Here is a 27,106-nt window from a genome sequence, read left to right on the forward strand (position 1 = left end):
AATTCAGTGATTTAGAGGGGTGTCCTAATACCTTTGGCAATATAGTGTACATTCATCATTTACACTGACCCACCTTTTTTTATAGTCACTAGTAAATTTCGGCCCATTATAAAGTCACTAGTAAATTTCTGACACTTACAGCTCTGACACTGGTCCTCCTTTGGCCCCCAGCAGCGTCCATTACATGCTCTATGACACCTTTGACCTGTAACCACAAATTAAAACATTCAGTTATTGCAAGCATAGTTATTTCTGCATTTTAATAAAAGATTACACAAGCAAACATGTTTTATTTGAAATAACATTCACTTATGCACTATAAGACCAAAAAGATCGATACACTTAGAAAGTCAATTTTGATTTCACATCGGCTCTAAATCTTTAAAGTGTGCCTTCTTATCAAACTATCATTATTGCATCATACACTCTCTTAGGGTCCTATTATACACCCGGTGAAATGCGACAGCAAGCATGGTGCAATGCAAGTGGTTTTGGTAGTTTCAGCCCACATTTATCATTTTCACATCCAGCGCCATGTTGTTTAAATAGCAAATGCACACGTGTCCATCTGTTTGTCCATGGTCTGAAAATTAGGTGTGTTCAGGCACAATGATGGTGTGGTTTTGCTATTTTGGGTTTTTACATTTTTTATTTTATAAACAACCCAGCTGCTTATAAAAAGTAAGAGACCAGACACATACATATGCACAAGGAGTTGCAACGAGGAAAAAAAAGGAAAAAAAAGCACACACACACACAAAAAAAAAAAGAGCAACACTGAAATACACCGCCATTGACCAGCAAAAACCTGGTCTGAAGGCTGTGTTATATAAAGGGCGCATTAGTTAGGTGCACAATGATTGATTGACTCTGTTTATTACACACACAGGGACATGCAGTATCACAAACATTTTTAAATATTAAAAATAAAAGGATTACTCTCTAAACAAGCTTTCCGTCTTTCTGTTTGCAAATTCCAGCATGCGCTTTAGACAGTGAGCGTAGATCATTAAAATAGGGCCCTTAATGTTTAATCACATGCAGAAACCATAATCTGGATCATTCCGCTTTGGGATAGAACTCTTTTTATACGCACTGACCCTGTTCTGATGAAGTGGGGGAAGAATCGTCGCTGACTGACAGAACAATGTTCTCCCTGACACTCCGGAGCTCTGCCTGAATCCTTCCCGCCCCAGAGGAGACGGCCCGTATGGCTTTGCTACACTCATCTGCTGTGGCTGTTCTGCTACCCAAGCTTAATTGACTGTTGGGTAATTGCAGTGTGAGCATGGCTGACTGATGGAGTGTTGTCCTCTGTCCCTGTTCCACTTCAGTTAAGAGTAATTACACTAGTGGCTTACTCTCTTCAACTACATGGGCCAGGCACTTTTGACTATCTCCCCTTTTTAACAGTCACCTTTTTTTTTTTTTTTTTTACACACTCTCTCTCGATTCCCCTTTTTCTGCCTAAGTACTATTTCTCTGTTGTTAATGGCAAACTTTTGTGAGATATGTGAGAAAGGGCCACTCCATTTTAATAGCTCAGCCTAAATGAAAATTCTGTCGTCATTTACCATCATCCAATGGAAATTAGGCTACGTTCAGACTGCAGGTTAATGTGACCCAAATAAAAAAATGTTTTGCTCATAATGTATGTGATCTGTTTTTGTCATGACAGTGTGAACAGCAAAAACCACATAAATATAATCTTTTCAATTATTTTCAATGTGGTCCTAAATCTGATTCAGGTCGGATGTTTTACAATTAGTCACAATTCTGTGCTCATGGGAGTCACTTTAAAGATTTTACATACCCAAAGTTATCCACACAGTTGGGGAAGGTAGTCAGTGAAGGAGAGTGATGTGTCACAGCTTACAAGTATTACATGTGACAGCTCTTTATACAAGCAAAACATCATAAATGTTTATTAACACTCTTTTTTGCATCATTGTCTTCGTTTTGAATATGCTACCGCATAAATTCACTGGGTTCCACAGCAGATCACAATAAATAAATGCATAATCACTTATTTTAATCTACTCTGGGATGGCTTTTAATTGTTCTTTTGCGCATACAGGTTATTTCAGGACCACAATCTGTCCACACTAGAATCTGATATTGGAATCTGCCACATTTAAAACACCGTGAACAGCTATAGAAAAAAAAAAAAAAAATCTTATCTGAATACTGTAGAGCTCCAAAAACGACAAAAGATCAGCATATAAGTGCTCCAGAAAACTTGTACATTATAATCCAAGTCTTCTGAATTCATATACAATAGTTTTGTGTGATAAATAGATGTAGTTTACGAGCTGTATGGGCCACTTTCATGGTGCCTTTTTGAGCTTGGAAACTCCTGGTCAATGTGAAGATTGTTTCACAATATCAAAACATCTCTTCCTGTTTCCAGAGAATGTAATTTAGGTTTGAAAATGAAATGAGGGCGAGTAAATAATGACAGACGCGCTCAAGGTCTCATTTGGTTCATTTTAATGTTTACATTGACCATCAAGATCATTCTATGCTTCTCTTTACCGCCTACACTGCTGCTTCTGACCTAATCTGAAGGTTACAAACACTAGAAATAAGTAATTGATAAACATTGGCTGGAAGGGCAGAATTGCATTTTAATTGGTAAAAACAGCGTTGCTTATTCCCTGTTGTTTTTCTGAATAGCTAATGTAAATAACCTCACTAAATAACTAAATAAAATCAATGAGGAAAATCCCTCCCCCAACACACAAAGAGATTATTGAGGATTACAAACTCAACACCCTTGATCTGGGTAGTGGGGAGAAAAACAGATCAAGAAGACTGATTAATTGGACATGACGTGAGCCTCTCTAAATCATCAATCTTTTTTTTTTTACTCTTTCCCTGTCATTGACTGAAAATTTCCGCCATTTGTGAGAAACCGCTTCCCAGCTTTTCCAGCTTTATGTGTTTTCGCTGTTATACAGTAAGGGGTGCTTTCACACAACTTCTGAAAGGGTACTGAATCTCCTGATCAAAACACACTTGAAGAAGAAGCAGAAACAAGCAATATCACATGTAATCATATGCATATGCGCGATTATACCAACATTAAACATGTAAATGCATGTATATCAAAACTGCCTAATATTACCAAATGAAATGTTGAACCAGGATGAGTTATACAGTATTTGGGGTTGGTTAGTTGGTTGACTTGATCTACTCCATCTATGTTTTGATCATCATTCTAAATCCAATCTAGTTGACAAAAACATGATTTTCTCAGCTTTTTGCTCCATTTTTTTTATTTTTATAAAACTTACCCACATTCAAGTGTTGATAAAAAAGAATGCATGAAGCTAGAATAAAACAGGGTTTCTTGTTTAAAAGCAGGATGTCTGTTCTTTCTTTTGATATATTGAATGCTAGAAAATTAATACAACAAACGATTGCGGGGGCAATTACATTTTTGTAAAAAATGATCCAAAACCGCTGGTGGTAGCTGACAATTTATTTTTATTTTTTAAATGCTGCTGGGGAAGTTAAGATTAGTTAACCCTAAAATGAAATCTCACTACTCTTTTCACCATATGGCTTTTTTCTTCTTCTTTTTTTGGACATGGAAGACAAAAAATATTTGGTATTTTCCTTTACAATAATAGCTCATAGTAAATTCAAATTTTTGGGTGAACTACAGTTAGGTGTGGATGAACACACACAAATCCAAAAAGGATCAAGAGTTAATAAACAGGGAGAATACGCAGGAGAATCAAAACGGCAACTACACAATAACACAAGCAAGGTGTTCACAGTGTCAGTCCAATTAATTGTGTTTTTGATTGGAATCGGATCCAAATGATTCATTGTCCACATTATGTATTGCATTTTGTTCAGATCAGATTTGTGTGTCCAATGCTGCTCTTTTGTTTTTCTAAATATCAGCATTAGTTTCAATGGAAATGCCATTGCGTTGGTAGGTATACGCCAAAAACAACAACCGCCACATGGAGGGGTTGTCAGGTGTTGTCTTATTAACAACATGACTGTGTCATCAGCGGCAGAAACATAGGAGGCTGGTTTGAGCGGCTTTATTCTGTGCTGTTATCTCTATCGTTCTCAAAACATGTCTCCATTATAATATCATTTTCTGCTCGTCCACGTTTCCAATAACAAAGTCTAATGTTTACATTTTACGTGGTGTGAGAAAGTCACATAAACCACCCAAAATCCGATCAGAGCCGTCAGACTGAAATGGATTCCCACATATGAATGTAACAGCATTTCATGTGATTTTTTTTGCCTTTCACACTTGCTAAATCTGATCGGATTGTAAGCAGATATGCACTAGTGGTTGCACAGACTAGTCGACTTTAATGTTCTGCCATGACGCTTTAAGCTTGACTGTGGCTAGTCGCTGGCCTATAGAGGGCGCAAGAAGATAAGCCATTTCCTGACACGCAGGGTCCGTTTTCAACAATGAAAATGACAAATAAACGCATACCCAGAGAGCTCTGCACAAGATATGCTTGATTATGCATCAAATTGATCGGGAGAACGCAGGTTTTCAAAAGCTTATTATACATGCAAGCTAATCGCTATTCTAAACGAATGCATAGTGCATACATTGTAACGCTCACACATAGCTCGCACATCACGCGGAGATCTAGATAGGTAAAACCCACAGCTTCTCTATTAGAGAGACACTGGCAGGTAGAATTAATCATTATCATTAATTCTCTCACTAATGCATTCATATAAATGTAGCCTAATCTTTACTGGGCTACTTTATCTGTATCTGATTCAGAACGAGCAGAACTCTGTGAGAAATATAATGACCCAAAGACAAAATAATTGATAAATAAAAGCTGTTATGTAGGAGCAATAACCTTTTGAGCAGCTCTGTCATATCAGCTGTGCACACACACACAAAAAAACCTGTCTTCAGTCTCAGCTCGAGGTTCAGGCTTATTTATTAATTAATGACGTCATAGTTGACAGGACAACGTTGACTCGGCTTTATCACATAAATGTCAACATTAAAAAATCTGAAGTTGTTCAACCCCTTATATGCACAGATATTTGGACTGACATACTGATCATAGCCAGTGAGGAAAGTGGCTGTGAGGAAACCAAGGGTTTAAATACAAAGGTGAGTTAAGCGACCAGAACAGCAGGATCAATCAGAAACGAATGACTAAGGAACACAACGAAGGAACTAAATCAAAACACAACAAAACTAAACAGACATAGACATAACCCTGACAACTACAGATACATCAAATGGAAATAAAAAAATTAAATATTATCACGGTTTCCAAACAGTGTGTCAGTTTGTAACATATTTCTCTTTAGGATTCTTTGATGAACAGAAAAATGATAGTACACTGCCATTCAAAAGTGTGGGGCCAGTAAGATTTTTTTATAAAGATTTTTGTTCAGCAATTGATCAAAAGTGCCATGAAATACATTTATAATGTTTATATTTCGATTCCAAATAGCATTCCACCAAATCAGTATATTAGAATGATTTCTGAAGGGTCATGATGAGACACTGAAGCCTGGAGTAATGATGCTGAAAAATCTGCTTTGCCATCACAGGAATACATTTACATTTGAAATACTTTCATTTTCTTTCAAAAACATTTCAAAATCACACTGACCCCAAACTTTTAAACAGTAGTGTAAAAATACATTTTTGCACGTCATGCTCTAATTGGTCAGTACTCACAGGAGCTGCTGCTGTTAGACGGCACAACCAGGTGATCAGGGCGGGCGTTCTTCACTATATCCTGCCAGTGGATTGTATCGGCGTGACACAGGAACTTATTTTGGTCCACATACACCCCTCCATTCAGAATTTCTGTTAAAACAGACAGCAACAATAAAACACCATTGAGTACTTAATGACTTATGTCAGTGGACACCTCTGAGCGTATCATATTCCAGTGAAGGTGACCTCATCAATATCTTATTTTACATGGAATATAGCATGGTTAGGCTCTCCTGAGAACAAAGATAACGTATAAAATAATTAGATTTCTTCACAATGTCTCTTCTTGACCCTCTGGTGTCAGAACTGGCCTACTTCTGCTGGTTAGTCAGCCTGAAATCCACAGTCAAAAATGGTGCTTTAAAGCGACAGTTCATTCAAAAATAACATTATTTACTCATGCTAATGTCATTTCAAACCTGTATGACTTGTTTTTTACAACACAAAAAAAATATTAATGATGCACAAGATTTTTGTTTTGTTTTTTGGAATTAGAATAAATGGAGTGGTAAAGCTTAAAAATGATATATTGATTTTATTTATTTTTCCTTTTTTATTTGAAACATTCACAAACTTGTTAATTATACCATGAAATGTCTGATATTCTGATTTTTAAATATGTGTACATATGTGTTTTGTCGCTTAAAATTCCTTTTGCCTGTGTCAAAATATGAGTTAAATCCGTCCCCGTCGGTGTATCACACAAAGCTATTGTCATCTACATTGTCTTTTATGATATTTTCATGGAGCGTTTGCATCCTTTTTGGAGCTTGAAAGTATTCTTTATTTTCTCCTCAAAATTTCTCCTTTTATGATCAAAAAAGAAAGTACTGTGCTGTTTGGAATTAAATTTGGGTGAATAAATAATGGCAGATTTTAATCAGTCACTCCTTTGACTATTCCTTCAACAAACAGAGCAGACAAATTTGACTCTTACTGCTATTATTAATAATCCTAATCTGTTTTTATTTATATTTTCCCCCTCTTCATTGCATTTCTCCCCACTTCCTTCCTTCCGCTCCTCTGAGAGATGTCTACTCCCAGCAGACACAAACAGAGGGAAGGAAATTATTACATTCCCCGACAATGTCAAAATCAGATCCATCCTGGATTTAGAGCTCTAACAATCTGGACAGCAGCACTAACATATTTCTAATTTCATATTTCATCTGCAGGGAGACACTTCTCAATCCTTTTCCCTAATATGCATCATACTGTTTCACACGGATCACCGGATCTGGAGAGGAATCAATCTGTTGCTCCCCTCCCCACGAGTTCACGAGTGAGACGTCTCTGTTTGGGGCACACCAGACGACAATGAACATTATGATCTTAACGTGTCTGGAGTAATCCTCACTTGCGTGGACAAAAACACTGGAGAGCTTATAACAGATTTGCATTATTTACTGCACTGGATTTCTCTTTCATGGCTACAGGAGATTAGCTGTGTGGCGGTAGAACAGATGAGACATATTCATAACCACGGGCCATCCGAAACTGATAATAGCCTAACAAAAGCTTGATTAAACTGTACTCCATGGATGATTGGAGACAGTGTTATTGTGTATTTCCCCTATCTCTGCAGGGCATTGAGAAACCTGTCGCTCAATGGATAAATTAATTTTAGCGTTCTGCGCGTCTGACATGATGGGAGGGCTGAACGCAAATGTCTCAAGCTCTCCTAGAGGCAAGAATCAGAAATACAAATACATGCAATGGCAGAACTCAGCAGGGGTCCTCAGATGGCCCAACCGGGTTGATGGAGGGCCGGCCCGGAAGGCTGTCTCTCTACAGACGATTTCACTCCAGCTTCACTGAACATTATCGTGTACATCAGATAAGAACACCTGAGGGATGAGAGTCCACAACTGAAGACTATAGGCTCAGTCAGCACCAATTATGCTATTATATCATAAACGACTGAACATACAAAAGAAGACCATACAATAAAGAAGATAATCGTATGTTTAAATGCAAGCATCATGTAAATGGTATACCAGACGCTCATTTAATTCATCTAACTTCCTATTCGAAGGTTCATCAAAGACAACATTCAAAGCCCCTATACATAATGTGCTTCCCCTGAACATGTTCGTAATCAGGGCTGCGATTTTTGAGAAGGTTTTTATGTAGCAGTTCCTATTTTAAAACTCAAAATGTTGTCATAATTCACTCACCCTTATGCTGTTCCAAACATGTATGACTTTCTATTTTATCTGTGGAACCAGAGTTGTTATGGACCCTACTGACTTTCATTGTATGAACAAAACCATCCTTTAAAATATATTATTTTGTTTTCCGCAGAAGAAGGTCAGGCATAAAAAAAATAACGGTTTCATTAAAATAAAAAAAAACAACGGTTAAACTTTAAGTTATAGATTTAGATTTGATATTTATATTTAATACTTTCATTTATATTTGACATTTACATTTAAGATTTGCATTTATTTATCCCCTACAGCATAACAAAGAAACCTGAAAGAACGTATTTCTGATAAATCTGGAAAAATGAGGCACGTTATCACCCTAATCTCACTTTCTCAGATGGCACAGATTGGCAAGCAAGTTACCTGTATGAAAGGACACACAGCTGGAGGGGTAGGAGAGCGCGCGCACACACACACACACACACACACACACACACACAGCCAGTCTAGATGCCAGCACTGGCGCTGGGTTCATTAAAACGTTTCTCTTTGCAGCGATGACAGCTGGTTTCATTTGAATGAGTGTTTGACTTGTTGGGTTTGTAAAAGCTACAGGTTCAATTTAGTCTTAAATGGAGTGAAAAAACTGACGTCATTGACAAACACTAAATGCGCACACGCGCATGCACGCAACCACGCACACACAATTATGCACAATTTCTGCATACGCATAAACTTAAAACATGGCTGAACTGAGCATGTTAGATTTAAAGAAGTCTCTGTCTCTCTACCCAAATATATTGCCGACACATGCAGCGTTCTTCTAAAGCAATAAAATAGAACATCATAAGTGACTGATTTGGAACACTCTATGCATCTTGTAAAGTAGGCAGGCGAGACTCCACATGATGTAAATGTACATGACAATTTACTTAGCTGTTAACATGTTGCTAAGCTAAACCAAGACACAATAATCTAACAGAAATACATAAATGCACATTTTAGTCCATTTTAATTTGCACAAATTAAGAGATACAACATACAAAATATGTTTTTTTTTTATGTAGTACTGTAATGAATAATATATTTTACATAAAAGATGTTTACATTTAGTCCACAAGACAAAAAAAAAAAAAGTTGAATTTATTTAAATCACCGAATTTATTTAAATCACCTTGTTCAGAAGTTTGAACCATTGATTCTCAATAGCCTACTGTATGTTGTTCCCTGGATGATCCACGTTTTTTTTGTGATGGTTGATGGTTGTTCATTCTTCGGAAAATAAACTGAACTTAATTTTTTGTTGCTTCCAAAGGGCAGTAAAAAATGAAAAAAATATATACATTTAAACAAAATCAAAATCAAAATCTTAATCATGTTCTGATGTTTTCACCCCCTGGGTCTTACTGCATTGTTTCCTTCTGGAGCATCTGTGAATGTTTAAAGCTTATTTAATAGTTTGAGTCACTTTCAAGACAGCACAAAATAAAAAAAATACAATATATTGTATGATCTCTCATTTATTCAAATTTTCACAGATTCTGCAAGCTGTTCACATACTTTTTCTTGCAACTGTATATAATTTATTTTTTGGTAACACTTTAGAATACTGTTCCATCATTAATGAATAATTATACAGGAACAAATGAGTAACGCAATATTAATACTATATTAACACTAGTAACTATTAACTTACAATAAACGAATTAACGAATTAGTAAGTTATAGTGTTTAGTTAAATGTGGTAGTTCACTAATCAATAACTACAACTTTACAGTCCTCCCCAGAGGACTACTAAGAACTACTACATATAGGTTCATAATTAACATGAATAATGCATAATGTATAATTAATTCTAAAGTAAAGATAATGGTAACCACTAGCAATGACTGAAGTATTACCAAATCCTTCAGAAGGAATTACTAATCATTTGGACCAGTATTCTAAAGTTAAAACATGATAACTCCCTATAATGACTGAAATCATTAACTGCTCTTGAAGTTTTTGTAAGGTTTTAAATAGTAATGACTGAAGTCTTGCTACATCCTCCAGAATTAGCTATTAATTATTTAGATCAGTATTCTAAAGTTAAATGCACGATAACCCCCTAGTAATGACTGATTTAGTTATTATAAGCTTTTGAGGGTTCCTTCCAATGGATTTGGTAACACTTGCGTGATTAGTTGGTTACCATGATCTTCCCTTTAGAATACTGATCCAAATAATTTGTCATTTGTTTATAATGATGTAGTAATGTAAATGGACTGCATTTATATAGCGCTTTTAACAGACCCATGGCCATCCAAAGCGCTTTACATCTTGCCTCACATTCACCCATTCACTCTCTCATTCACACACCAACGGCGGTGTCAGCCATGCAAGGCGCCAGTCTAGCTCGTTAGGAGCAGCTGGGATTGGGTGTCTTGCTCATGGACACCTCGACACTTGGTCAGGTGGAACCGGGGATCGTAACTGTATTTAAATAGGGAAAACGTGGAGGTGTTTGGTCGCTTCTAACTTGATCTCTGTTTGGTACCATAGTGAATAAACTGGACTTAGTGGGCTAAGCTAAATGCTATCTGATTGTCACCGCGCGTCAGAGATTAAGTGCACGCACTCAGACGAGAGAGGTATGTATCAACTCGTCTTAGTTAAGGGAATAACAGTTTAAAATGAAAAAATCCCTTTAAGCACTATTATAAACCACTAGTCCAGAGCCATTACTCATTACTAATTACTAATTAATTAATTAGAGTTTCATGTTTTTAGTTAATAGTAGTTACTAGAAAGATAATAGTATGTTACTCATTTGCTCTTGTGTAGTTATTCATTAATGATGGAACAGTATGCTAAAGTGTTACCTATTTTTTTCACTGAGCTATTTAGCTTTGCAGTATGTTATTGCCTTCTATGGTGAAGATGAATGTGATGCTCTGTTATAATTTGGCTAAAAGAAGGTATCTTGGAGTCTTAACTACAAGAAAGTACCTATGATGACTAAAACTGCTGCCTCATAAGCAGCTCATGAGATTTTGAAGAAAACACAAAACCGAACATTATGATTTCTCTGGGCTTCAGACAATGAGTTTCATTTAACTAAATGGACAAGAAAGGACATCATTCATATTATATATCATCACTTCACTGGTGTATATGTATATGTAGTACGCAGGATCTTTCATCAGCTTAACTTGAAGATCAAGACTAGTCAAGCATCTCCCTTTAACAATCACACGGTCCTAATCTAATGGTTCATTCATACTTTCTCTACAAGATAATCAAGTCAATCAGACATAGATGTGTCTGCCTAGTCATCACAGAGTGCCAACATCACCTCGGCCTTACGCCAGTCACGCCAGCAGTCTGGCTCTGTGTGTGTGGCACAGAGGGGTCGCGCCTGGCAGGGCTTATGAGGAATGATATGCCAGATTGTGCCAACTTCCCCTGCCGCCACTGTACAAATAGGTGATCTTCTGCGCCATCCATCAAAGTGAGGCTCTGCACCACACAGCCTGGCCTTTCCAGCCGCGTTACCAAGGAGATGCTGTCTGGGTAAAAAATGCAACGAGTAAAGTTGAACAAACAACAAGAGGGAACGGAGTGATTTTTCTTTTCGATAAGGGGAACAAAAATTGCTGGTGATAAAAATAAACACTTTGCGTATTAATCGTTGTTTAACTGAACATTATTGTTCTTTTAGCTGTTGAGGGTGATATCCGTCATGCTGTCTTTTTTATTTTGTGAGACTAAGTGTGCTAAAATCACAGACTAAGTGCTACACAAGACCTAAAAGAGAGACAAATAATATCTTGCATCATACATATATTTAACCGGATATTCGAAGGCCGAGAGTCCCTCTGTGTCCAATTTGAGAGGAAGACAAAAAAACACTCCAAGTAATTCCTTCCATGTGTCTGTTAAAGTCTCATCAAAACTGGCCAACAGAGAAATGACTCAAAAGTAGGCAGAGAACACCTCAAAGTCTTCTGGATAAATAATAGCATTCTGTGCTCTTTTTGTGGGTTATAGAGTCTAGGTCTGACAGAGACAACTACCTAAATTGTTCTTACTATCTGACAGATAGATCGGTGGTGTCTGTCACGGAAATCTTCAGTGTGTTATTTCACAAAAAAGTCACTTACAGCTCGTACTCATTTGTTCTACCTTCTGAATCTTAATTAGATACAAATTATGTCTAATCATCAAAATGACTGAAGATATGTTTATAGCAAAAATGTTAAAATTGAAATTAAAACATGCCTCTAATGAAAATATGGGAAAATGAAAGGGAAAATAACACTGCAATGTATTACTAATGCACTCACAATGTTTTGAAAAAAAAAAAAAAAAGATCTATGGTAAAACAAAAAGTTGTAAGAACACATTTTGAATTAAAATGTCAGTCTGCTAAGCACATGCTAAAGCTTCTTGCTCAACACTTACAATACCATTCAAAAGGATGGAGTCTCACTAAGGGCCAGATTTTTGAAATCCCATAATAGTGGCAATCAGAGTGGAAAATTGTGTGTGTGATCAACTGACAAAGTGCAAATTTAAGAACACAGACACAGACTTAACATTTGACCAACACAATCTACAAAAACCAGCGCAAATTATTATCTGGTTTAAGATGAGCTTTTTTGGGTGGTAGATGGCACAAATACCAGTACATTGATGAGCACATACCTTTGATAAATAACCTTATGATTCATTTTAATACTCTACTCCCATAAATGTTGTGTCTGAAAGGGAAACTCCTACAAATCCTGCCACATGATCCTTCAGAAATAATGGTGCTCAAGAAACATTTCCTATTATTATCAATGTTGAAAACATTTGTGCCGCTTAATATCTGTGTGGAAACTGTGATACAATTTTTTCTGTATTCTTTTAAGGAAAATATATGAACAGAAGGTTCAAAATAACAGCATTTATTTTAAATAGAATTTTGGACATTATCAATGTCTTTACGGTCTCTCAATTTTGAATTCATTTTATGCATCCTTGCTAAATAAAAACAGCAATTTCATTCAAAAAGCTGTGAACCATTGCTCACTTACTCGTTATTTAGCTAAGATAATAAGGGACCTCAATGATGGGCTTTCCATGAACACCTCAGCCAAGGTCAGAGCAAAAGAGCTGCTCACATAAATCTAGAGGAACAGGGGTGGCAAACTAGGAATAAAACACAGACAGACTCTATTTGAATTTAATTGCACTTTTATGTATTTAACTACTGACCTGAAAAGAACAACGGCTTTAATTTAACTACATAAAAGCATTTATGAGGAGTTGATGCCGCAGGCGTCCGGGAGAGAGAAAGGGGGAAGGCGCGGACCTGTGCGGGAGTAGTTCAGCAGGCATTCGAGCCGTGCTGGCTGCGAGCAAATGCACTTTTAACGAGACACTGTTGACATTCAAGCATGAGTGGCCACGGCAGGCAAAGCATCATGGGAGCCTACTGATGGCCCATATGTGATCGCCGCTGACAGCAGAACATGTGTTCTACTGGTTACATGTGTCTGTTTCGGTCCTTGGAATTTATCTGAACCAAGGACCCTCTTGTAGTGCTCAATGCATCATATATATATATTATTTTTTTGCTCAGACTACAGAGAGACAAAGACCAACTCGATAACAACTCTTGAAAAACCAATGACAACGGCAGTAAATAACAGGCAAGAGCTGCATTGAAATAAACCTCTTTCAAATCCAACCAAGGTTGATAAAGAAAACGGTGCTGGAAAAAACAGGACACGCTTTTTGTCTACAGGAGGGCAATTTTTATTGGCAAATGTTATAAGGGGAATTGTCACAGTGACTGTATGATATATAAGCAATAAAGAAAGAATTGAAAGTATATTGAACACTGAGTGGAGAACTGCAGTGCTGGACCAGTGGTTCAAAGCAGTGACAGATGCTCACAATACACCATTGCATCTGTTTATGAACCGTTAATGCAGAAGCATTTGAACCCAATGTAATAACCCCCTTATTTTGAGATGTTTGTTGGGTTACAAGGTATATAAGGGTTCAATGCTGGTTGTCTCTCTCTCTCTACACACACACACACACACACACACACACACATATATACACATAAATAAACAGGATGGATGACAGCTTCAGACAGTTGGCTTTACTTACAATCCTCCCTGCCCTCCTGATTTCCTCAGGGTGGTAATTGCGTTTAAAGCAGGCTGATTAAAGTTTGTTATCCTTTATGTAATTGTTTCCGATGGATCTTTATGAAAAATGGCTAAGATTAAAGGCTTATGGAATTATCTAGGGCACGGAGCATATCTGCTTATTTATCTGGGAAAAAGAACAGAAAAAGAATAGAGGTATAAATGAGAGGGCAAAGGGATAAGAGAGGGCAAGACTTCCCCTCTCTTATTTCTAGTAACTGAAATAACCTTTCATGTTACATATCTGGGTCGGGAAGGTGAGCTTGTTGAATTAGAACAGCTAAATCATGTAGTGGCACACCTGTGGGAATAGATTTCGAAAACACGGAGGAAAGAGAACATACAGTAATGGTTTGTCTCCTGATAAAAGACAAACCATCCACAAAACTGTACACAGCATGTGCATTAGGCCAGCTATCTCCTCTGAGAGGATTTGAACACAGTCACTTTGGATCAACACTGTGATGAATGATTTTATAAAAGAGAGTAGTGCTGAGTGCCTGAATAAGATTTTAGATTGTAGTTCATTTTAGGGGACAATTACATAATCTCCAAAATATATAATATACTAACATTATATATATATATATATATATATATATATATATATATATATATATATATATATATATAGAGAGAGAGAGAGAGAGAGAGAGAGAGAGAGAGAGAGAGAGAGAGAGAAGATAAAAGATCATATATATATATATATATATATATATATATATATATATATTAGGGCTGTAACGATATGCGATATGAAATCGAAATCGCAATACGCAGGTCCACGAACCTGTATCGCGATCTGAGAAGGCAGAATCGCGACACACCCCTTCCAACTCCCAGAATTATCCTTCCTGTCCAGGTCCAACTTTTAAGTCAGCAGTATGGCAACATTTCAGCAACCCGGTGGAGAACAAGGATGGCAATCGTGTAGTTGACAAGACCCACACAATTTGCCGTAAATGTTTCAAGAAGCTTCCCCAACCGGCTGGCAAAGTGGTGTGAGCGTGGCGTTTCTGTTGCGTGTCATCTGCGGGGCGGCTGCGTGGTGTTTTCTCTTTCTTTGCACACCAGAAGCGTGTCTGACGTGGCGCTTCTGTTGGTATTGATGTACAGGAGGCCCTATACTTCATGTTAAATATATATTGCCTATTGGTACCGCAAAGAAAACGTCGGCAGTAGCCTATTGACCATACAGATATATGGTATTGACGGCAAAATAGGCTACAGAATACTGTACAGAATAAAACTGTTTTGTCCCCCCCATATCGAGGTTTGTATCATACCGTGGGTCAAAAATCGTGATACGAACCGAATCGTGGGTTTGGTGTAACGTTACAGCCCTAATATATATATATATATATATATATATATATATATATATATATATATATATATATATATATATATATATATATATATATATATATATATATATATATATATATATAAGATAAAAGTTCATTATTTTCCATAATTTAAGGATAAAAATTAAACTTTCATATATTTTAGATTCATTGCCACCAACTGAAATATTTCAGGTCTTTTATTGTTTTAATACTGATGATTTTGGCATACAGCTCATGAAAACCCAAAATTCCTATCTCAAAAAATTAGCATATTTCATCCGACCAATAAAAGAAAAGTGTTTTTAATACAAAAAAGTCAACCTTCAAATAATTATGTTCAGTTATGCACTCAATACTTGGTCGGAAATCCTTTTGCAGAAATGACTGCTTCAATGCGGCGTGGCATGGAGGCGATCAGCCTGTGGCACTGCGGAGGTGTTACGGAGGCCCAGGATGCTTCGATAGCGGCCTTAAGCTCATCCAGAGTGTTGGGTCTTGCGTCTCTCAACTTTCTCTTCACAATATCCCACGGATTCTCTATGGGGTTCAGGTCAGGAGAGTTGGCAGGCCAATTGAGCACAGTAATACCATGGTCAGTAAACCATTTACCAGTGGTTTTGGCACTGTGAGCAGGTGCCAGGTCGTGCTGAAAAACCAAATCTTCATCTCCATAAAGCTTTTCAGCAGATGGAAGCATGAAAAGCTCCAAAATCTCCTGATAGCTAGCTGGATTGACCCTGCCCTTGATAAAACACAGTGGACCAAAACCAGCAGCTGACATGGCACCCCAGACCATCACTGACTGTGGGTACTTGACACTGGACTTCAGGCATTTTGGCATTTCCTTCTCCCCAGTCTTCCTCCAGACTCTGGCACCTTGATTTCCGAATGACATGCAACATTTGCTTTCATCGAAAAAAGTACTTTGGACCACTGAGCAACAGTCCAGTGCTGCTTCTCTGTAGCCCAAAGTGGCTTGACCTGGGGAATGCAGCACCTGTAGCCCATTTCCTTCACACGCCTGTGCACGGTGGCTCTGGATGTTTCTACTCCAGACTCAGTCCACTGCTTCCGCAGGTCCCCCAAGGTCTGGAATCGGTCCTTCTCCATAATCTTCCTCGGGGTCTGGTCACCTCTTCTCGTTGTGCAGCGTTTTTTCCCACACTTTTTCCTTCCCACTGCGGTGCCTTGATACAGCACTCTGGGAACAGCCTATTCGTTCAGAAATTTCTTTCTGTGTCTTACCCTCTCGCTTGAGGGTGTCAATGATGGCCTTCTGGACAGGGTCGGGTCGGCAGTCTTACCCATGATTGCGGTTTTGAGTAATGAACCAGGCTGGGAGTTTTTAAAAGCCTCAGGAATCTTTTGCAGGTGTTTAGAGTTAATTAGTTAAAGCAGATGATTAGGTTAATAGCTCGTTTAGAGAACCTTTCATGATATGCTAACTTTTTGAAATATTTGTAATATTTCAGTTGGTGTGCAATGAATCTAAAATATATGAAAGTTTAATTTGTATCATTACATTATGGAAAATAATGAACTTTTATCACATATGCTAATTTTTTGAGAAGGACCTGTATATCTCTCTCTGTGTGTGTGTGTGTGTGTGTGTGTGTGTGCATTTTTTTGAGACTTATGAGGACACAAATGTGTATAATGACATAGGTATTACAAGGAGAGGGTGAAATATGAGGACATTGGCCAATTTCCCCACTTTTCAAAATGCTTATAAATCATACAGGATGAGTTTTTTTTTTTTTGAGAAAGTAAAAATGCAGAATGTTTCCTGTGATGGGTAGGTTAGGGGGTAGGGGCAGTGTAGGGGGATAGAAAATACGGCTTGTGTGTGTATGTGTGTGTGTGTGTGTGTGTGTGTGTGTGTGTGTGTGTGTGTGTGTGTGTGTGTGTATGTCTCTGAGAAAGTCTCTTCTGCTCACCAAGGCTGCATTTATGTTGTTAAAAATACAAAAAAACTGCAATATTGTGAAATATTATTTAAATGTAAAATAACTTTTCTATTTGAATATATTTTAAAATGCAATTTATTTCTGTGATACAAAGATTAATTTTTTGAAGGAATTTTGAATCGCTACTCCAGTTGTATGATCCTTTAGAAATCATCCTAATATGATGATTTGATGCTCACAAAACATTTTTGATTATTATCAATGTTGAAAATTACAGTTTTGTAAAACTTTTTTTAGGATTCTTTGATGAATAGAAAGTTCAAAAGAACAGTATTTATCTGAAATAGAAAGCTTTTGTAACATTGCACTACTGTTCAAACGTTTGGGGTTGGTAAGAATTGTATTTTTTTTTTATGTTATTATTTTTTTTTTTTTGGGGGGGGGGGGGGGGGGGGGGGGGGGCTTAATACATTTATTCAGCAAGGATGCATTAAATTAAATTAATCTAGTGACAGTATAGACATTTATAATGTTTGGAACAGGTTTCTATTTCAGATAAATGCTGTTCTTTTGAACTTTCTATTTATTAAATAATCCTGAAAAAAAATGTACAAAACTGTTTTCAACATTATTAATAATAATAATAATAATAATAATAATAATAATAATAATAATAATAAAAGTAACAATAAATGTTCTGGCAACAAATCAGCATATTAGAATGATTTCTGAAAAATATATAGAATTTCTGCTTACAATTCAGCTGTATTTGCTGTATTTGTATCAAATAAATGCAGGCTTGGTGAGCAGAAGAGGCTCCTCTAAACAACAATGACCATAGTAATGTTTCCAAACTTTTGACTGGTATAATCTTTTTCAGTCAAAAAGGTGCAAACAAGTGTGTTTTGAAACCTCTGCTGTGGTGAAAACTGTTGTTAAAGGTCCTGTTCTTCGCGATCCCATCTTTCAAACTTTACTTAGTGTGTAATGTTGCTGTTAGAACATAAATAATACCTGTAAAATTATAAAGCTCAAAGTTCAATGCCAAGCGAGATATTTTATTTAACAGAAGTTCCCTTTTAAAGCCTACAGCGAACGGCCGATTTGGACTTGCCTGCACTTCCTGCTTTAATGCCGTCACTAGAACAGTTTGTTGACTAACCCTCCACCCACAAGAATATGCAAACGAGGGGGCGTGGCCTTGTTGATCTCCCACGTGGAGAAGAGGAAGTGTTGTGTTTGTCGCCATGTCGTCGAGACGCTGTTATTTTCATCCAGGAGTCAAATCATCTTTGTTTGGCCTTCCCACGGACGCTGTACTTAGAGATCAATGGTTAAAATTTAAGTTTAACTCAGTTCTCGAAAATTATAATCAAAATTTAAAACTATGTGCAGCACATTTTGCTGAGGACTGCTTCCTCAATCTTAATCAGTTTAATGCCGGATTCGCACAAAGGTTATTCTTGAAAGATGATGCAGTTCCCTCTTTGTCTGGAGAAGGCGTTGTTTATGGACCACAACCGGTAAGTGTGTTTTATTATTTAAGTTTTTGCGTTTAACAGTTTATGTAACTCATTACACAAAGGGCAACACTGTTTAGCTTTGTTAACTAACGTTGGATGGTAATTGAAACTAATCCGACAAACGTTTTAAAAAAGTGTAGTAATTCAATCAGACACCATCAATTGTTGGTGCTTGTAATGATCAGTTAAAATGATTTGTTTATTATATCCATTGTTTACTGTTTAACCACATGCTCGTTCAGCTGCAGCCATGCCAATCATTGATCTATGTTTATGTGACGTAACTAACTGTAGTAAAGCCATGTTTGTTTCCTATTTATTGCGAAGCCATTATGCTACAGCAGTCATATGTATTAAAATGTAACTGTGCTAAACAGTAACAAACACTGCATATCCACGGTCTTTGATGTAATAATCTATTCAAGGACCATGTTAGTTAATTTATTATAGAGAATGCATCATTAATTCGATATACGGACAAAACCATATACCACAAGCTTTTATAACAGTTTGTAACATTTAACATTGCAATTTGTAACAGCCAAACGTAAAAGTATGACAACTACTAAATAAATAGCTTACCATTGTGAAACATCCTGCAAAAGTCTTTCCCGAGCAGGTTGTAATCGATCCTTAGATATTCTCGGGGTCTGATTCCGGCTCAAATTGATAAGGTAATATTGACATTTTTACAATAACACTGAGCGCTTGCATCTCCCCGTTATGGTAAGGGGCGGGACCTTTCCGGGCAACGTGCGCTAAGCTGCTGTCCAATCACAACACTGCAACCGCTGACACAATCAGAACTTGTTACGTTTTCTGAAGGAGGGACTTCATAGAACAAGGAAATCATCAGGCCGTTTTTAGGACAGAGGAAACAGCGCTGTACAGATAAGTAAATTGCGTGAAAAATACTGTGGTTTTTTTTTACACGCGAAACATTAACTCATGTTATATTGCACACTGTAAACACAATCAAAGCTTCAAAAACACATGAAAAACGGGACCTTTAACATTGAATAGTAATTCAAACATCCATTCTCTCTTTCCTTGGGCAGAGCAAAATGCCTCTTTAACTGCACAATGGCTCAATCAGAAAACACAAGAGAGCTTAAATGCATGCTTCAATAAAAATTAAAAGCCCAATGAAAAACACAGCTACAAAGAAAGGGGGTGAAGGGTGGCTTCTGACCGAGTGACACTTCAGATATCAGAGCAGGACCGGTTCATCCCACACCAGCACTGCAATGAGCTCTGTACCCGGGAGCTCCGCAGAGAGAGGGGGAAAGGCAAAGCTAACTGAAACAGAAAAGCACCTGCATACAGATGACTGTACTATGACCTGTCTTAACCTCAGGGAAAGGTTAGCATTCCCCTGTTAGGCTGCAGGGGCAGCCAGTAATGGCCTTTGAACTCAACCTCTAAATCTCATAACAGCTCAAAAAGCAATATAAAACTATATTTTTATAAAATAATACATATATTTTACCCCCGTGGCACCAAATGGAATCACCCAGATAGCAGCTTAAGCCAAGAGAGCTTAAAGTGACAGCAGGATAACAAACCAGTTGCTGTGATGTGATGTCGTTAATGTTAAGAACAAAGGTAACAGAGAAAATTTTAGCTTTAATAAGGATTAATTTGATTATTCGATTTCGTTATATTTCCTACTTGTTATGCAAGTAGAAAGGCCACAGGTAAATATGACATTTATTATAATGGGTTTATGTGAAGATTGTTTTAATTTCACCTAAATTACAAGTTATTTTTTAAAGCCTAATAAATGTTGAACTTGTATAGCTTTCAATTATACTGTAATGTTGATCATTAATATCTATCATTAATGTTTAAAAAAAATCTATTTAACAGAGACACTAGTAGCAGTAATAGTGGCCTTCATTCATAAAAATGCCATTACACAAATATATATATATATATATATATATATATATATATATATATATATATATATATATATATATATATATATATATATATATATATATATATATATATATATATATATATTAAAAAAAAACTATTTCTACATTAATTTGGAGAGTAACTGTGTAATTACAACTTAAAAATATATTAAAAACATGTTCTTGTTCCATTAAAAGTAGGGTGTCTGCATTATTCCTATAATGACAACAAAATTCTGTAATGCTGTATCAAATATAAGCACTAGAGCTGTTGTATTATCTAATTTATATAAGAATTTTACAATAACATGGCTATTCTCAAACTTATTAAAGAAAAAAAGAATCCTTATGGAGCCGCTATAGAACCAGATTCATAAAACTTGATATGGCATAGAAATACCTGTATTCACACCTTATAAATTACATACCTGCAAACTGACAGTGGTGAAAGTGGTGAAAAAGGTGACATGTTTCTGTCTCTGAGAAAGTCAATTGAATACTTTTAGTGGGATCTGGGGCATCACCTCCCAGTAGAAAATGTTTGTGTTTTTAACATGTAAACAAAGCATTTTGGTGCACTCTAGAAAATAAAGATAAAAGGTAACATTTGCTTCAAGTAAAAAAACATTTACAATATAGTGCTGGGCATTGTCACAAATCTCACAGTTTGATTAGATACTGATTAACTCTGGGCCTATCAGGTAGAATACATAGCAAATTGTATGTACTGTACAATGTATGGGGAGATTTTTGGTGGTATTTATATACTGATTCTGAAGCAATTTTCTCATCAGTGTGGAGGTGTTGAGTCAGCGAGTCATTGAGTCGTTCATTCAAAACGCTGAATCATTAAGTACAAAACACTGCGCTGAGTGTTGCTTTCCTTTGGAACTATTTTCGCCGGTGAAATCATGGGTGAAATAGTGAAATAATCAAACAATGTTTTGATTTCTCCACGAATGTCTCTGACAATGAGACAGGAAGCGTGAGCCTCAACGCGACTTGTTACCAGAGATACACTCCATTATCAGTCACTGTTTACATTAAATGCAATAAAAAAACAAATCTGAATTCATTCTCGCGTTTCTGGTTATTTTAATAATTTATTTGTCCAGTCTGGAAAGTAAACCCCTCTTTCACTTGTCCCAGACAACGATAAATGTCGAGGCAGCCCTGTGTTCATTCGCGATTTCTCTTATGCTATAAAGAGGAGCTGATTGGTTCATGTCGTGCGTGCCTCGCTGCCGTTAGCTTGAACTGAGGGCTACAGTGATCTGTGAATGTCACGCCCAGCCTGTTAAAAAATAGGTCACGTAACATTAGAGCACCAAAAAAGATCGTGACATCTCAAGAGATGTCAATATAGTCTATAGGAAAAGCGCATTTCCAGTTATTATTGTGAAGTTAACAATGCATTCAACTTTACATCCCCCTCCCCCAACTCATCGGATCTACACGATTCACATAAATTTCATATTTTGATTCAAAACGGCAAATCTCGACTAGTTTGTAGGTATGAAATTAGCTCATGCGTAGTGCTGCAAAATGATGCAAGAGGGCTGGATGAGGAAATTCTCTGTATTTGGAAAAGTGAATTCAGATGTGCGCTGAAAGTAAACAAGAGGCCAGGTGGGGAAGTGAGGGAGGAGTTTGAGGTATATTTAGCATCACGCATTCATCCGCATGGCAGACCCCACCTGGACAGCTTGAGCGCTTGGCAGGGCGGCCGTAGCAGCAGCAGGGGCTATTCATGTCCTATTACCCTCCAATGCATTCAGTACAGCCCCTGAGCTTCGTCCCAGTGAGCCACTATGCAAAAAATAAATACATTAATTATTAAGCCACAGAGGGAGACGGGGATGCTGCGGCAAAGACCTCACTGTGCCAGTTTAGCTGTAACACAAGAGCCGGCACACACTCGATTTACCACTCCAGATGCACACCAGCTGCTTTCTGCATCTCTTGCTCCTTCTGGTGTTTTCTATGTCACTGGACATGTTTGGTAGTGTCGTCTGATGTGTCATAACTCCATGGCGGTCAGGTCTTCCGTTACGCTCACCTGCTTCTTCCTAGGTAACGACACACTAGCCAATCAGGGAGCAAGAATGAAAATAACTAATAGCTGGCCTTTTAAAATAAATTATTTCTGGGCCTCTGTGATTTCCAACCCCATCAGTCATTTCAGTTATTCCCTACAGTGTGCCTCCATGCACTCATATAACATTCATCAGATTATTTTGCGTGATATGTATATGAACTTTAAACTGCTGTCAAATGCTTTACATAACATTTTTACAATTAAATCAACGTTATACAGTCTCAGCCAGCACATCCATGGACTATTGAACCATTTTCACTAACTGTCCCATGCGCATTGCACACAAAAATGGCAAGCTAAACAGCCACTTCAAATCTGATTAGCTGTTGTCTAAACAGTTTCTAGGGGTCAATATACAAAGTAATGTTCAGAAAGAACCAGGACAAACTAAAGGAATTACTTGTAACCAGGTTAGTGCCATCACACTAACTGAAAGATTTTTGTTCGATACACTTGGTAGTAACAAAACTAACATATCCTGAAGTTTAAATTGCTTTGTTTTCAAAGTTGCCTGTGAAAGTTTTATATTTTAATATCTAATGTATGCAATAAAAATGAGTAAATACATTACAAATATTACATAATTTATCTAAAATTGATAAATATATTATCTGATTATCTCTTCATAATGGCACCTGTTAGTGGGTGGGATATATTAGGCAGTAAGTGAACATTTTGTCTTTAAAGTTGATGAGTTAGAAGCAGGAAAAATGGGCAAGTGTAAGGATTTGAGCGAGTTTGACAAGGGCCAAATTGTGATGGCTAGACATCTGGGTCAGAGGATCTCCAAAACTGCAGCTCTTGTGGGTGGTTCCAGGTCTGCAGTGGTCAGTAACTATTAAAAGTGGTCCAAGGAAGGAACAGTAATGAACTGATGATGGCTGATCTGTGTGGTCCAATCAAACAGATGAGTACTGTAGCTCAGATAGCTCAAGAAGTTAATGCTAGGAAGCTAGGAATAATATAGAAAGGTATAAAATACATATTGGATTACAGTTTGTTTCAAATGGGGTTGCATAGCTGCAGACCAGTCAGAGTGCCCATGCTGACCCCAACAATTGGCTTGTGAGCATCAGAAGTTGAGCACGGAACAATGGAAGAAGGTTACTGTTACTGTGCCCTGGTCTGATGAAACATTTTCTTTTATATCACATGGATGGCCGGGTATCCGTGTCGCTTACCTCATGGCACCAGGATGCACTTTTGAAAGAAGACAAGTGGCAGAGGCAGTGTGATGCTTTGGGCAATGTTCTGCTGGGAAACCTTGGGTCTTGCCATTCATGTGGATGTTACTTTGGCACGTACCACCTACCTAAGCATTGTTGCAGACCATGTACCCCCTTTTATGAAAACTGTATTCCCTGGTGGCTGTGGCCTCTTTCAGCAAGATAATGTGCCCTGCCACAAAGCAAAAATGGATCAGGAATGGTTTGAGGAGCTTCAGTTGTTGACTTGGCCTCCAAATTCCTCCGATCTCAATCCAATCGAGCATCCGTGGGATGTGCTGAACAAACAAGTCCGATCCATGGAGGTCCTGACTCACAACTTACAGGACTTAAATGATCTGTTGCCAACATCTTGGTGCAAAATAAGTACCACAGCCCACCTTCAGGGGTCTAGTCTAGTATAATGCCTCAATGGGTCAGGGCTGTTTTGGCAGAGAAAGGGGGGCCACACAATATTAGATCATAATATGTATGATCATACATTTTATGTTTCATAATTTCTGTTCAAAAAAGCTTTTAACTTTATATGTTGGTAGATTGTTTCTATTATTTAATATTTTTACTTGTTATTAATTTTTATTGTTATTTTTTGTCTTTGTTGCACTTTTAGAGTCTTTGGAATGAAAAGCGTGTTATCAATAAAATCTATTATTATTATTATTATTATTATTATTATTATTATAATGTTATGCCTGATCAGTGAATGCATAAACTTAATTCAACTGTATTAGGTACACCTGTTCTACTGCTTGTTAATGTAAATATCTAATCAGCCAATCAATGCATTTAGGTTGTATGGTCAAAAAATCAGCTGGAATGGGAAGGGATTTAACTTGAACGTGCTATGTTTGTTGATGCTAGACGGTTTGGTCTGAGTATTTCAGAAACTGCTGATCTACTGGAATTTTCACACACAACCGTCTCTAGGGGTTTACAGAGAATGGTCAGAGATATTCAGAGAAAATATCATCCATTGAGCGGCAATTCTGTGGGCAAAAATGCCTTGATAATGCCAGAGGTCAGAGGAGAATGGCCAGACTGGTTTGAGCTAAAAGAATGGCAACAGTAACTTAAATAACTCGTTACAACCAAGGTTTGCTACAGCATCTCTGAACGCACAACACATCGAACCTCGAAGCAGATAGGATACAGCAGCAGAAGACCAAGACCATATGGCACACTAGCCTCCAAAGTCACCAAATCTCAAACCAATAGAGCACCTTTGGGATGTGGTGGAACAGCAGCAGTAACTAGCATGATGCTATCATGTTAATATGGAGAAAAATCTCTGATGATTGTTTCCTGCACCTTGTTGAATCTATGCCACAAAGAATTAAAGCAGTTCTGAAGGCAAAAGGGGATCCAACTCGGTACTAGTGAAGTGTAGCTAATAAAGTGTCCGGCATTACAATGATTCCATCACAATACCTTTTGAAATAAGAGTTCTGTGATTGTCAGGAGTCGAGGTAATTGACTTATCACTCTTAAATGTTTCATTATCATTTCCGGCTGTGGAATTGATGAAACAATGCCAAATTAGAGGCAACATCTAAAACAGGAGGGCTAGGGGAGGTGAAGATGCCTTTTATCAGTCTGCAGTATCTATGTTACTTGAAAGCTTAAGTGTTTGTGTACGTATAAATGTGTCTGGCTGTGTGTGGACTCTGCTCTGCATGCTGTTGATGCCACACAGGCTTTGGCTGGCGTACACTGTGAAACCCAGCCAGAACCACTGGCACTCACAACACACCACTGTTCAAACATCCATGACAGCATTACACACCTGCCAGGAAACCTGCTACGCCCAGCGACTTTAACTGATCAGATCTATTGCAGGATAACGGGGTGACTTTGATGTCTCTTCCTGCTCCATGCACCCCACAGTTTTTGCTTTGGTTGTATTGTGTCAACGCCCTGGTTTTTGACTCTGAAAAAACGGCAAAGGGCTATGAAGGAAACTGTTATTAATTGGCATTAAAATTCTTTGCACGCTTCACATTAACTTTTAATAAGGCCGAAGTCTGATATCTGAGGAGGAGGACTGAAACAGCTCGGAGTGGACAGGTGAGCAGAGTTTGCAGCTTTATGAGCTGATACGCATTGTGTCTGTGTATGTGTGTGCAGGACAAAGGTGAGGAGCGGGCACACCACTCATCAGTGGCTGGAGTTCCTGCACTCCGGCTGGCCCTGAAGCCTCATGTGCTGCCAGTTCTGAATTATTCAACATCCACAGCCGCTCTACTTTTTTTCAGCCCTGTTTTTTGCTCCTCTTTTCTCTTGACTGTGAGTATTTGCTTGCACTCTAAGCGGCACACGTGTATAATCAAAGGCATAAGCGTATAGAGTCATTTAGTATTATCGCGATGTACAGTTCTGGGTCATGGAACAGCTCTATTTGTGTCAAAAAGCTTGCACGAGTCTGTGTTTGGGCTGGAGCGTAATGACTGATTTTACAAAGGCTCGAATCAAATGGTAAAGTCAGGTGCTAACAACACCCTAGAGACTCTTTGCCTCCATTAGCAGAGGCTTACAGGTAATGGAGACAAATGGGGGAAGCTAAAATGTGTGTATGTCAATGCTTTCTTAACACAGGAGCAAGCTGTTGAGCAGGCAACACGCTAAAACACACTAAAGCATCTATAATGTTATTGTTACACATACACTTCCGTCAACTGAATATGTCCTTCCAATCCCTGCTTATTCTGAATTTTTAAGCTAGGCTTAAGAGACATGAACAAGTTCTTTGATAAACATCTATGACCTTTGATACACATCTAGTCTTCATGCTGTTTTATTGATTATTATTGAATAAGTATTATATGGTTTCACTAATAATAAACATACATTTGCATAAATCATGCATATTTGTCCATATACCCATTGATTAAGTATTAAAAACTTAATTCAAACTTAATTTAAGATACACTTTTCAAACAAATACAAATCTGCGATTCAATTGCGATTAATCGCGAGAACACAGCACTTTTCTTAACGCGATATTTT

General features: G+C 37.5%; 1 protein-coding gene across 3 annotated transcripts in view; it reads right to left on the reverse strand.

The window, feature by feature from the left end:
- erbb4b (erb-b2 receptor tyrosine kinase 4b) overlaps positions 1–27,106 on the reverse strand; it is a 382,561-nt gene that overhangs the window by 97,929 nt on the left and 257,526 nt on the right. For all 3 annotated transcript variants that reach the window (XM_067444314.1, XM_067444316.1, XM_067444315.1), the window contains exons 4-5: positions 5,702–5,833; positions 140–205 (exon numbers count right to left, since the gene is read on the reverse strand). In XM_067444314.1, the coding sequence (XP_067300415.1) occupies positions 140–205; positions 5,702–5,833 (198 nt within the window). The remainder of the gene's footprint in view (positions 1–139; positions 206–5,701; positions 5,834–27,106) is intronic.

The sequence above is a fragment of the Pseudorasbora parva genome, chromosome 5 (genome assembly GCF_024679245.1).
Source record: "Pseudorasbora parva isolate DD20220531a chromosome 5, ASM2467924v1, whole genome shotgun sequence".
NCBI classification, from domain to species: Eukaryota; Metazoa; Chordata; class Actinopteri; order Cypriniformes; family Gobionidae; genus Pseudorasbora; species Pseudorasbora parva.